The 12,499-nt window shown below is 45.6% G+C and overlaps 1 protein-coding gene across 1 annotated transcript; it reads left to right on the top strand.

Annotated features, from left to right (window-relative positions):
- The first annotated feature begins 656 nt into the window (after positions 1-656).
- Positions 657-9,555, top strand: perm1a (PPARGC1 and ESRR induced regulator, muscle 1a). Its single transcript, XM_080496270.1, has 4 exons — positions 657-748; positions 3,008-5,780; positions 7,042-7,158; positions 8,530-9,555. The coding sequence occupies exons 2-4, from the start codon at positions 3,026-3,028 to the stop codon at positions 8,628-8,630; spliced, it is 2,973 nt and encodes a 990-aa protein (XP_080352396.1). The 5' UTR covers positions 657-748; positions 3,008-3,025; the 3' UTR covers positions 8,631-9,555.
- Positions 9,556-12,499: the final 2,944 nt, after the last annotated feature.

Below are 12,499 nucleotides of genomic sequence, written 5' to 3'. Positions count from 1 at the left end.
ATGATGGATGGATGGACGAATGGATGGATGGTTGATGGATGGATGGATGATGGATGGATGGATGGACAAATGGATGGATGGATGATAGTTGGATAGATGATGGATGGATGATGGATGGATGGATGATGGTTGGATAGATGATGGATGTATGATGGATGAATGGATGGATGGATGGATGGATGTTGGATGGATGATGGACGAATGGATGGATGGATGGAAGGATGGATGGATGATGAATGGCTGGATGGATGATGGATGGATGGATGATGGATGGATGGATGATGGATGCTGTCCAGACGGTCTCACATGATGTTTCAGCTGCAGCGGTTCTCTGTGGCTCCACGTTGCGCCGCTGGCGGGAGATCAGCTGATCCCCACGCTCCTCGCCACGACGACTTCCGCCGCCAGAGACGCTCCCGCGGCTCGTCGTCGCTCAGCCTCAGACCAATCAAAACGTCAAGAACCTAATGAATTGGCCCATTAAGCATGCGAGCGACGTGACCCGCCGGGTATTCCGCTGGTGGCCACGCTTCTATTTAAAGTGCAGAAATCGTATACCTCTGTCGGAGGTGGTGTGTGTGTGTGTGTGTGTGTGTGTGTATTACGCGATCAGAAGCGCCGCTCTATATTTATCTTATCATGGGGTTCGTGGCGCCGCGTGCTTCACACAGGCCGTTCGGCGCGGTGCTGCCGAGGCGTCCTGACCTTCCTGCCTGGAGGAGCGGGATCGCGGCTGACGACCCAGCAGGTAAGGAGGCTGGGAGCCACGTCTGGCTGCACAAACCCACCCTTACCGTCTCAGTCGGAACATTTCTGGTCGCATTGTCAGCAAATTGTGTCTTTTAAGTTGTGAAAAGTTGCATTTATTTAATGATTTTCTCAATACCTGCCGGTTTGCAGTTTGTTTGTTTTTTAAGGTAGTGCAGATAAACAATACAAAACAGTAAACAATTCCAAAGATGTGTGGAAATGAACAATACATTCTATATACAGAAGTAATACAAACAAGTGCTACCTCAAATACTATTTCCATAATGTGTGTGTGTGTGTGTGTGTGTGTGTGTGTGTGTGTGTGTGTGTGTGTGTGTGTGTGTGTGTGTGTGTGTGTGTGTGTGTGTGTGTGTGTGTGTGTGTATGCGTGTGTGTGCATGTGGGTGCGTGTGTGGGTGTGGGTGTGCATGTGTGTGTGGGTGTGGGTGCGTGCGTGTGTGTGTGTGTGCGTGCGTGCAAGTGTGTGTGCATGTGGGTGCGTGCATGCGTGTTTGTGTGCGTGCGTGTGTGTGTGTGTGTGTGCGTATGCGTGTGTGTGCATGTGGGTGCGTGCGTGCGTGGGTGTGCATGTGTGTGTGTGTGTGTGCGTGCGTGCATGTGTGTGTGCATGTGGGTGCGTGCATGCGTGTTTGTGTGCGTGCGTGTGTGGGTGCGTGCGTGCGTGTGTGTGTACGTACGTGCGTGCGTGTGTGTGTGTGCATGCGTGTGTGTGCATGTGGGTGCGTGCGTGGGTGTGTGGGTGTGCATGTGTGTGCGTGCCTGCGTGTGTGTGTGTGTGTGTGTGGGTGCATGTGTGCGTGCGTGTGTGTGCGTGCCTGCGTGTGCGTGCCTGCGTGTGTGTGTGTGTGTGTGTGTGTGTGTGTGTGTGTGTGTGTGTACGTACGTGCGTGCGTGCGTGTGTGTGTGTGCGTGCGTGCTTGTATATGAAACACTAAGTGTGACTTGGTTGTGTTTATGGAGGAAACAGAGGAGAAAGGAAATAGTTTGTATAGAAACATAGAAAGGAGCAAAAGAAAAGAAAAAAAAGTGAAATGATCCATTTTGTAGAAATTGGAATTGAGGTTCTATTGTCATAAATTCAGGGAGTGTCGACTGAGATTCCGTAATAATAATATAGTCAGATGAAAACACATCTTAAATGGATTTTATTGAATTAATTGTAAAATGTTGATAGTTTTTTTTTCTTTGTAATGAATTAATTGTCGACCAAAAGGCCCCTGAGTCAACAATGAACTGCGAGAAGCTGCAATCCGGACAAACCATCAAGAAATTCCAATTAATTGTTTTTTGTTGACGCTGGTTGATTTTTAAGCCTTTAATGTGTAAGATTATGTGAAATATTGCAACTGCTAAGTTGCACGGCGGCGCAGTGGATAGAAGGTCATAAAGTTCAAATACGAGGCCGAGGCCTTTCTGCGACGAGTTCGCATGATGCATGTGAGGTCAAGTGGTGACTGTAAGTTGATGGACTGTAAACATTTGTCAATTTTTATTGTCGTTTGCATATTACACTATTTTTCAAAAATGCTCTAATTGCCGGGCTGAAAAAAAAACAAAAAAAAAGCTAAAGAAGAAACGAAAAAAAAAGAGAAAATACAAGAATTTTGTTAGATGCTAAACTGCATTTCGTTGCACTTGCAATGACAATAAAGTTGAATCTAATCTAATTAAAATACAAGACAAAGTTAAAATCAAACTGAAATGCAGTTTAGCATCTAACAAAATTCTTGTATTTTCTCTTTTTTTTCATTTCTTCGGTATTAAGAGCTAAAAAGTGAGAGAAAAAACAGGGAAATTGTAAAGAAAACCTAAAATATTGGTTACAAAAGCAAAACAAATTTGATAAAACACATCTAAATGGAAACTTTAAAAATGACTTTTTTTTAATCCACGTGTTTTGTGGGTCTGGTTTAATTCTAATCTATTCTAGTTAAAATACAAGACAAAGTTAAAATCAAACTGAAATGCACAGCGCCTATAAAGAGCTAAAAAGTGAGAGAAAAAACAGGGGAAATTGTAAAAAAAAACCTAAAATATTGGTTACAAAAGCAAAAAAAAATATGATAAAAAATGTCTAAATGGAAGCTTTGAAAAATTACTGTTTTTAATCCACGTGTTTTGTGGGTCTGGTTAAATTCTAATATGGTGGAAAATTGTAAAAGTTTGCAGACGCCTGCCGTGGACGGATCTACTTTGTCCAGTTTGACATTGTGGCCCCGCTGATGCCCTTTTGCAGGTCACGGTCTTCGTCCCGATGGAGGACCTGGAGTACAGCGTGGAGGTGTGCGACCGCGACTGGCAGTGCTTCTTCGCCGAGTGCGAGGAGTGCGACCTGCCCCCTCCCTCGCTGGCGGGAGTAGACGACTCGGGGATGAGCGACTTGGACGACGCCGGCTCCCTCCTGGCAAAGCGGGCCCAGAGAGTCGACCCCGCCGCCGCCCCCACCGACTGCGGTGGGGGCTCCTCCCCCGTCGCACGTCGCCTCGGGGAGTGCGTCCTCTCGGGCAGCGAGGAGGACGTCCACCTGCAGTCGGTCAATCTGTTTTTCGAAGGTTTGAAAGGTCTCGCGGAGGACGAACGGCCCTCCGAGCCAGGAAAATCCGGGGAGGGGGAGGGGCGGCGAGGGGGCGACGGGCAGCCGGCCAGCGGGAACACTTTGCCAAAAAACCTCCCCGAATCAAACCGTCTGCCTGCCAAGGGTGAAGCAGCAGTTGGCAGCGAGACCTTGGGTCCCGCAGGCGCGACGAGACACACAAACATCGTGAGAAACGACGTGCGTGAGACAAAGATTCCCGATGAATCTTCCCCGGAGACGGCGGGGGTATCGATCAACGCCAGATCAACAAACGGGGCGACGCCGCGGAATCGGCCAGCCCCCGAGGCAGAGACCTTCCCGGGGAGGCGTGGAATCGAGGCGTTCGGCGCGGATCCGACCGGAAATCCGGGCGTTGAGTGGAAGGGAAGCCAAACGCCCCCGCGGTCGGCGCCGGCGAACCAGGCGTGGTCGCCCGCCTCCGTCAGGAAGAGGAGGAGGAGGAAGAGGCGGCTCGGCGAGGGAGGGCAGCTCCCGGCCGGGACGAGCGACACCGACGAGGAGAGACACCCCTCGCCGGGACGCCCGTGTTCACCTGAGGACGCTGCCTCCTCTCGGGCAGACGAACCGCAGAAGAGTGTGATAGGAAGCACACGGCGTACCGCCGCGGTCTCCGAGGAAACGACCGACGGTGGGTCGGCGACGGCGCCGAGGCGGAGTGATGAAGTCGAAGAGTGTGACTGTCGGTCCGTCTCTGTTCCGAACAAATCCGATCAGATCACAGAGAGTCAAAGGGCAGCCGGTCTCCAGCAGGCGAACCAGAACCAACCGAACGGAAAGAGTCATTGGGCCGAGGTCAGGTCAGTCGGTCCCGCTCATGTGGGCTCCGGCCAGAACGACAGACGATCCGCCGCTAAGTCCGCCGTGGCAGCAGAGGCTGGAAACTCTGGCGAGCCCCGGCAGCAGCTGGAAGGCCTCTGTCGCAACACGGGCCAAGATGGCGGCGCCGGCGCTCCTCAAATCCCTCACGCTGAGCCGAAGGGTGGAGAGCCTCCGTCTCCACAGGAGGTCGGTTCACCTCTAACTGGGTGGAGTCCAAAGTCTGAGAAAACACAAGCGAAACAATCAGATTCTCAAGTCGACGTGTTGCTCACAAAGAGCAACCGCGAAGACATACTAACAAGCGCTTCAGACTCTGCCGTCGTTTCCTCCGCCTGCTCGCTGGAGTCTATCACGTCGCTCTCCGACGCCACCGACCTGTCGACGAGCTTCAGCTCGTCGCTCGGCGAAGAGAAGAGCCCGTTGGATCGGGAAGAAGCAGAGGAAACCGTCGTGTCTCAACCCGAAAAGGGCCAAAGCTCTGTGTTTGCCATTTCCTCCTTCTGGAGCGAGATGGAGAGGCTGACCATCAACGACATCCTGGGCTTACGGATGACGAGCAGAGCTTCTCCGGCCGGCTGCCTCCCTCCTCTGCCGGAGCTCCGGGAGGCCGACGCGTCGGACGGGACCGACCGGGACGTCTGCGGCGGACGTGCGGAATCGGGCTCCCCGGATTTTCCATCCCCGAAAAGCGTAATGTGGGAGAGCGAAGCCGTCCCGCCGAGTCTCGCGACCGAAGACCCCCCTGCCGTCTTCTTCCCGGCGAGGCCTCGCCAAGGCATCTCCAAAAACGTGAGCGTCCGCAACCTCCACGCTCTGGAGTCTCAGACGTTTGGCGGCGTGGCTGAAACGGCGGAGCGCTTCGAAGACGGTTTGTCAAACCGAGACGGGGTCGTGACTTCTTCACCTCCATCTCTCGCCGACAGCTACCGCTTCTCGCTCGCCGACGTCTTTCAGTACCTCTTCAGGGGGAAGCCGTCGCTCCCCGACCAGTCGGCCCCCGATCCCACCTACTCGTGTGGGAACTCCGTCCCCGAGTCGTACGACCACTTCTTCTCAGAGTTTGACACGGAAAGCTTCTTCTACCCTCTCATGGCGCCGGAGGACAGAGCCGTCCCCGTCTTCTCCTGCACTCGCCCGGCCAGCCGGAACCTGCAGTTTCCAGACGCGTACGATTATTTCTTTAAGTCTTCTTCTTCTGACGATTCGGACGAGGAGGACGGCGGCGGCGTTGGGCCCGTGAGGGTGGTGACCCGGTTCAGCCGTAAAGCCAGCTCGCCGCGCCTGTCCACGGACATTTACGAGGACTTCTTCACAGGCGGAGAGGATTTCTTCTGGAAAACAACTTTCTCCTTCAGGAACCTCAACCTTCCATCGTCGGCGGTCCGGACTCGGACATTGAACCCGGCGTCCCTGGTTCCCGTGAGGAAGAGCTGGACGTCCCACCCGAGAGCTCTTCATCGGTTGGGCGTGCCGGGAAGTCAAGACGGGAGGTTTCCCGATCCGCTGCTCGTCCATCTGGACGAGAGGGTCTCCAGACGGCTCGTCTGTTCACCCTTCGCCCCAGAAGACCTCCAGACGGTCGTGTCCAATCCAGGTAAGTCCAGCTTCAGCTTCAACGGTCGATCCTCCGCAGGGTTGAACCGACGGCCGCATCGTCACACCGAGCAGCAATCACACGTTCATACTGGGATCAGAGATCCAGTGGTGTTGGATCAAAGCTTCATTCTTATACGGCCTGAAAAGTTCAAAGTTAAATGCATCGATTTGCGTTTAGAATCTGATTTGGAATTTACAATGTTTTGAAAGCAATGCGAGTCGCATGTTGGGCCACTAGTGGGTGCTGTTGTTTGTTTTTGTAATAAACCACACACACACACACACATGCACAGAGAACAATAAATTATAAACTTTAACATCAGGAGAACATGACGGACGACCAAGTTGGACTGTTATTTAGTGACTGTCAAAATAAAAGTACCAAGTCCCCGGAGAATATGGACTGGGAGTCACGACAACACGGAGGAAACGTTGTTCTTGGTGTCCATGTTGACAGCGTCGAACCGTTTTCAAAAACTCAGTTTCCACACGGAGCTGGAATCTGAGCGTTTTTAAAAAGTTGTGTTTTCTCTGTTTCCATGGAAACCGTGTTGGACCGTTTTCAAAAAGTTGCATTTCCCTCCAAGTCTTATATGGAATTTTTTTACACATTTTTTTGTAAGTCTGATGCAAAATATTTATTTATACAACAGTCATTGCAAAAAAAAAAAAAAAAAAAAAAAGCCAAGATTCTTCTTGAGCAATCAGACGGTGGAAAGTGAAAAACCTTTTAAAAAGAACTCTGCAGACCCAGACTCTGACACACAGAGCGGCGCATGTGACGGCCGTTTGATTATTTTCCTCGCATGCTGGCGGCTGTAATGTGGGACACGCTATCCTGGCGGTCAGCTGCTCCAGTCCTGACCGACCCCCCCCCGCTCCTACGTGATAACTTGACTTGGGCTAATGACCGTCACGTCTGACTCTCCGAGTCACGAGGAAGAATCTGTCGGCCGCTCATCACGGCAGCGAAGTTCTCCGGTGTCACGTAGCCGCGGGCGCTACGGCTAACGCGCTAATCGTCAGCGGAGGCCCTGTGTGTTGGAGGAAGCGATCATTCCTGCGTGTTCCCGTCATTAACCGGGTCAGAGGAAGTGCTCACATGTCAGAGGCAGCTTGTCCACAGCTGCTGCTGTGCTAACCCCCCCCCCCTCCCCCGACACCACCCCGACCTCTCAGGGGACCCTGCTTATCATCTTGTGTGTCGCATTTGTTTTGAAAAACTGCCCTGTGCCTGATGACGTCTCCCCCGTCCGCAGGGCTGGACGCCCCCCTCCTGCCCCTGGGACAGGCCGACATGTGCATGGTGTGTATTGCGTTTGCGTCCTGGGTGTTGAAGACGGCCGACCCGCAGGTTGGAGACGCCTGGAAGGCCGGTAGGTCGCCCAGCAGCGGCGCAACGACGCCAACCACTTTTTAAATCATAGGTCATTAGGAAGTAGAAGAGCAACCATTTAACTGCAATAACTGTATACAAATATAATAATACTTAATTAACATAATTAGAGGTATATATTGTGATAGAGAATATTATTCATTTAAATTGTGCCACACTATTTTATTTAAAATGTTAAATAGTTTATATTATGTACATGCCATGTACATTTATGTGCATGTATATGTTTTGTTTGTTCTGTTTTGTTTTGTTTTGTTTTTTTTCTTTTGTTCTGTTTTGTTTGTTCTGTTCTGTTCTGTTTTGTTTTGTTCTTTTCTGTTCTGTTTTGTTTGTTCTGTTTTGTTTTGTTCTGTTCTGTTCTGTTCTGTTTTGTTTGTTCTGTTCTGTTTTGTTTGTTCTGTTTTGTTTTATTTTATTTTGTTCTGTTCTGTTTTGTTTTATTTTGTTCTGTTCTGTTTTGTTTGTTGTTTTTTGTTGTGTTCTGTTTTGTTTTGTTCTGTTTTGTTTGTTATGTTCTGTTTTGTTTTGTTTTATTTTGTTCTGTTCTGTTTTGTTTGTTGTTTTTTGTTGTGTTGTGTTTTGTTTGTTGTTTTTTGTTGTGTTGTGTTTTGTTTTGTTCTGTTCTGTTTGTTTTGTTATGTTCTGTTTTGTTTTATTTTATTTTGGTCTGTTCTGTTTTGTTTTGTTCTGTTTTGTTTTATTTTGTTCTGTTCTGTTTTGTTTGTTGTTTTTTGTTGTGTTGTGTTGTGTTTTGTTTGTTATGTTCTGTTTTGTTTTATTTTATTTTGTTCTGTTTTGTTTTGTTCTGTTCTGTTTTGTTTTATTTTGTTCTGTTCTGTTTTGTTTGTTGTTTTTTGTTGTGTTCTGTTTTGTTTTGTTCTGTTCTGTTCTGTTTTGTTTTGTTTTGTTTGTTCTGTTTTGTTTGTTCTGTTTTGTTTGTTTTGTTTGTTCTGTTTTGTTTGTTCTGTTCTGTTTGTTTTGTTTGTTCTGTTTTGTTTGTTCTGTTCTGTTTTGTTTGTTGTTTTTTGTTGTGTTCTGTTTTGTTCTGTTTTGTTTATGTTCTGTTTTGTTTTGTTTTATTTTGTTCTGTTCTGTTTTGTTTGTTGTTTTTTGTTGTGTTCTGTTTTGTTCTGTTCTGTTTTGTTTGTTTTTTGTTGTGTTCTGTTTTGTTTTGTTCTGTTTTGTTCTGTTCTGTTTTGTTTTGTTTTGTTTGTTCTGTTCTGTTCTGTTCTCTTTGATTTGTTGTGTTTTGTTTTCTAAACACTGCCAAAGTTTAAGAAAACAACAACAAATAAACTCGATTGTGTTGCAAACATGATTCATTTTCTTTGTTTTCTTTTCCTCCCCTCAGTCCTGCTAGCGAACGTCAGCGCTCTGTCGGCCATCCGGTTCCTGCGGAGGTTCGTCAGATCGGAGGCGGCGACCGGCGAAACCAAACCAGCTGAATCCTGACGTTACTGTGGGAAACACGTCGCGAAACCATTGACTGGCCCAGAGATTGACGTGTTGCTGCACGTCTGCAGGATCTGAGACTGTTTAGCTCTCCAACGCTGACGTGAAATGTGAAAAGACCAAAAGGAAGCGTGAAGCTGGTTTTTACATGATGTGTGATGGAAGATCAACCGTCTGAACTGAACGGAGGGTTTGAGACGGTCGGTGGGAAGTTTTAATCGAGAAACTCGGGCCCCATTTATGGCAGAAACACTCAGTGATGTAGTTTTCATGTTGGGCCTCTAGTGGGTGCTGCTTCTTGTTTTTGTTTTTGTTATGAAATCACAAAAACATGCGTTTTCCCCAAAAAATTGCTTTTTTCCCAATTTCCATGGAGACAGACTTTTTGAATCTTCGAAAAAAAAAGTCATATTTCTCAGTTTCCATGGCGATGGAGCCCATGCGTTTTCAAAAAGCTCCACTTTGACAGCCATTTCCCCCCAAAAAAGTGTAGTTTTCAGTGTAGACGGACGACCAAAACACAACAATAAGTTCCTGTGTAAACGGGGCCATGGAGTTTTAAACATCTTTGCACTGATCTCTCTCTTCCTCCCGATCCGAAGCAAATAAACTGTTCACAGCTCAGTGATCGTAATAATCCGCTAAGATTATTGCTGTTAAATTACTGTGATAAGTAATGGGACTCTCTTCTGTGCCAGTGTCAGTTTTGTATGTTGTATAAGAGTACATATTTGTAATATTAGAGTATTTATGGAGGCCCGTAATGCACTGTGATGCACATTTCTGTTCAAGTAAAGGAGTGTTACATAACTGAGTGATGTGTCTCTGATTCATGAAGCACTACAGCAGGACGCTCATACAGAAACTGCCCCGCAAGAGGCTCCTATCTGGGCCAACGAACCACCAAGCAAATCATCAAAGAAAGCATTGATTTTTATTTTTTTATTTTTTTTTAAAGAGGAGCAGACACAACACAACGCTGATATATCGTTAACTAGCATTAGCCTCCGAGTTTCACTATATTTTGCATCAAATGGCTTCATTAAAATTGTCTTTGCGTTGAAACTGCAGTCGTTTTCCAAAGTCATTTTTAGGTGTCTGGACTTTACTGGAGTGATGATTTTTCAGCCTACTTGTTACTTCTTTTTCCACATAATTATCTCTACATTCTACTTTTTACATGAAAAAAAACCCCAAAAATTCTAGTTCTATTTCATTGATTTTCGTTTTTATCATTAAAAAAACAGCATGCTAATAAATCACACCATGATTCGACGAGAAGTATCAACATGTACCATCTCGTCATTCTATTGGTTGGTACGCGACCCCCCCGGCCCCGCAACATGAATGACAATTACAAATGACGTCACACACAAGCGTGCAGTTGTTTTCTGCCCGGCGGCGGCAGCCGGTCCGCACTAATATTAAATAAGCCAGTTGCCAAACTCAAGTAAGAAGTTGAGAAGTGAAAGTCGTCATTGGGAAACTGTGGTTTTACGTCCATAAAGCTGACAAGATGACGCCAGAACAGCTAAAGCTAATGCCAGCTGCTAACGTTAGCCGCTACTGCGGCTAGAGCAAGATGGCTGCTGGGACACGGAAGGAAGTAAGTGTTTATTTTTAAAATGTTCAATCTTTTTAGTGATTGAATCGTGATGATAGGAGTGTTTTTTGTGTGCATGAAGTGTGTGTGTGTGTGTGTATTGTGAGAGATGTCCAGTTTGGCGCTTTGTGTCGTGTTTAATGATCAGTTTGATCGTATTTGTTGAAGTTCAGGGGTTCTTAATTTGAAAAAATAAACAAAAATAAATCCCATTGGTAATCATTTTAATTAGATGACCTGTTAGATTTCTCCAGTACCAGGAGCAGCAGGAGTATAGACCTACAGAACTCAGTTGTATAGAAGTCTATGAGTATATTTATTTGGTGAGTCACAGCGCCCCTACAGGCCACACCTGGAATTACCGCCTATCATACCTCGCCTGCAGATGTTGCCAAAGACCAGGAAACGAAGATTCATCCTTTCAAAGCGGCAACTTTGCCTCTTCCTGTTAAAGAAACACTGGTTTTTATCTAAAAACGCCTCCTTTTGTTTGCGCTGCAACCTCTGCACACCCAAGTACCACCAGCTAATGGCTTTCAAAATAAAATGTAACATTGGTGTCATTATGGTATTTAGCAAAATACAGATTAATGTTGTTGGGAGGTGGCGTCGTGAGCTATATGCCCCTGAGATAGCCTTAATGGACTTTACAAAAGAAATTTGACTTTTATACTTGAAGTAGTTCTGATGCACGTACTTTTATACTTTATTACAAGCTTCAGTTGATTCTTTAACTTGTTTTTTAACCCCCAGTATCTATACTTCAACTTAATTTAATGAATGTGAATACCTAGGACACCTCTGTCATCAGTGTCATAAAGAAAAACTTTCAAGTTTAGATTTAAAGGTTATTCTGGCTCTAGTTTACCTTTAGATTCTGGAATATAATGTTTTTGACTCTCCTGCACTGGAGGGACAATATAAGATATAAAGCGAATCGATGAAGGCTTGAAAGTGAAGCACAAGAACTGTATTCCTGGGGAAAAAAATGCTGGCTTTTCAGCAATAAACCTGCATTTCTTCCTCTTTATTTCCACTTGATAACTGTGCGAATAATCATAAAGCATAAATAAGTGCTTTATTATAGACACTTATTTCTGGTAAAACATTATTTTCAGTAAATTTATTTGAATTGTAGTTGAACATATGCAATTAAAAACACTTTTAAGCACAATATTACAGATAAAAACTACCTCTAGTTTGATTTATGTTTGATTTTGGTCAGAAAACTAGTTTTCAGGTGAAGCTCTACCACCTCCATCCAGCAGATGGCGCCATCGACACACCAAACCTGGAGTTCCTGCTCTGACAACTGGACCTTTAATCTCCAGCTTTTATCACATGAGAACTTTAAAGTTTGATGAAAACACGAGCATAAATAAGTAAATTCTGCTTTTCCTCATATGAGCATCTTTTCTATGTTTGCTCTGCAAGTAACGTCGAAAAAAATGTAATTCAATGTGATTTTAATTTTTTTTTGTCTTGTGTGAAAAAGAGGCAAAACTGTTCAGTGATGCAGGTCAAAGAAATGCGATTATAATGAAAAACACTTCATTATAATATCTTTTGTAATCCTTGATAAATACTTTTTTTTAAAGTGTGAAATTTACCATATATTTAGTTAAATAATCACAAAAATTTTAAGATTATAAGAAAATAATATGTATTCTGTTAAAGCATTTCATTTTCTTGATAGAAATTAAAAGTCATAATATGAATTTAATATGTTTTGGGGGGAAATAACTTGGGATATGTTAATTAAAGCGTTGTGAGGATCAGCCATTGAACTGATAATCAATCATATACGTCATATAGTGAGTCAATCAGTCGTGCATGAAATTGTGTTTTGAAGAAGGTTTTGCCTGAAGGGCTGTGTTTATCCTGACGATCAGATGCTGAATGGTCTCAGTCGATCAATGAATTGCCAAAAGTATTTGCTCAGCTCTCCCGAATCCGTGAATTCAGGTGTTCCAGTCACTTCCGTGGCCACAGAGTGAAGGAACGGAGGATCCAGTTTGAGCTGCAGGGAGTCTGGACCTCCACCCGACCGAGCCGGGACGCCGGGTCCCGTAAAGAAACTCCCACAAACCCTCCCAAACGGTAAGAATGAGAAATCACTTCATTTCATATGCATGAGAAAGCAGGCGAGCGGATACTTTTGGCGATATGCTGTACGGGGCCCTTATCAGACGCAATATCTACTATATAAAACGCTCCTTTCTTTATTATAAACGGTCAAAATAAAAAAAACAACAAACAAACTTGA

Source organism: Blennius ocellaris (genome assembly GCF_963422515.1).
Source record: "Blennius ocellaris genome assembly, chromosome: 5".
Taxonomy (NCBI): Eukaryota; Metazoa; Chordata; class Actinopteri; order Blenniiformes; family Blenniidae; genus Blennius; species Blennius ocellaris.
This window is presented reverse-complemented; position numbering and strand designations above follow the sequence as displayed.

Bases quoted from the DNA above. Each gene is read 5' to 3' on its own strand.
- perm1a (XM_080496270.1), top strand. From the start codon at position 3,026: ATGGAGGACCTGGAGTACAGCGTGGAGGTGTGCGACCGCGACTGGCAG. The intron at 5,781-7,041 runs GTAAGTCCAGCT...CCCCGTCCGCAG, and splicing joins GACGGTCGTGTCCAATCCAG to GGCTGGACGCCCCCCTCCTG. The intron at 7,159-8,529 runs GTAGGTCGCCCA...TCCTCCCCTCAG, and splicing joins TGGAGACGCCTGGAAGGCCG to TCCTGCTAGCGAACGTCAGC.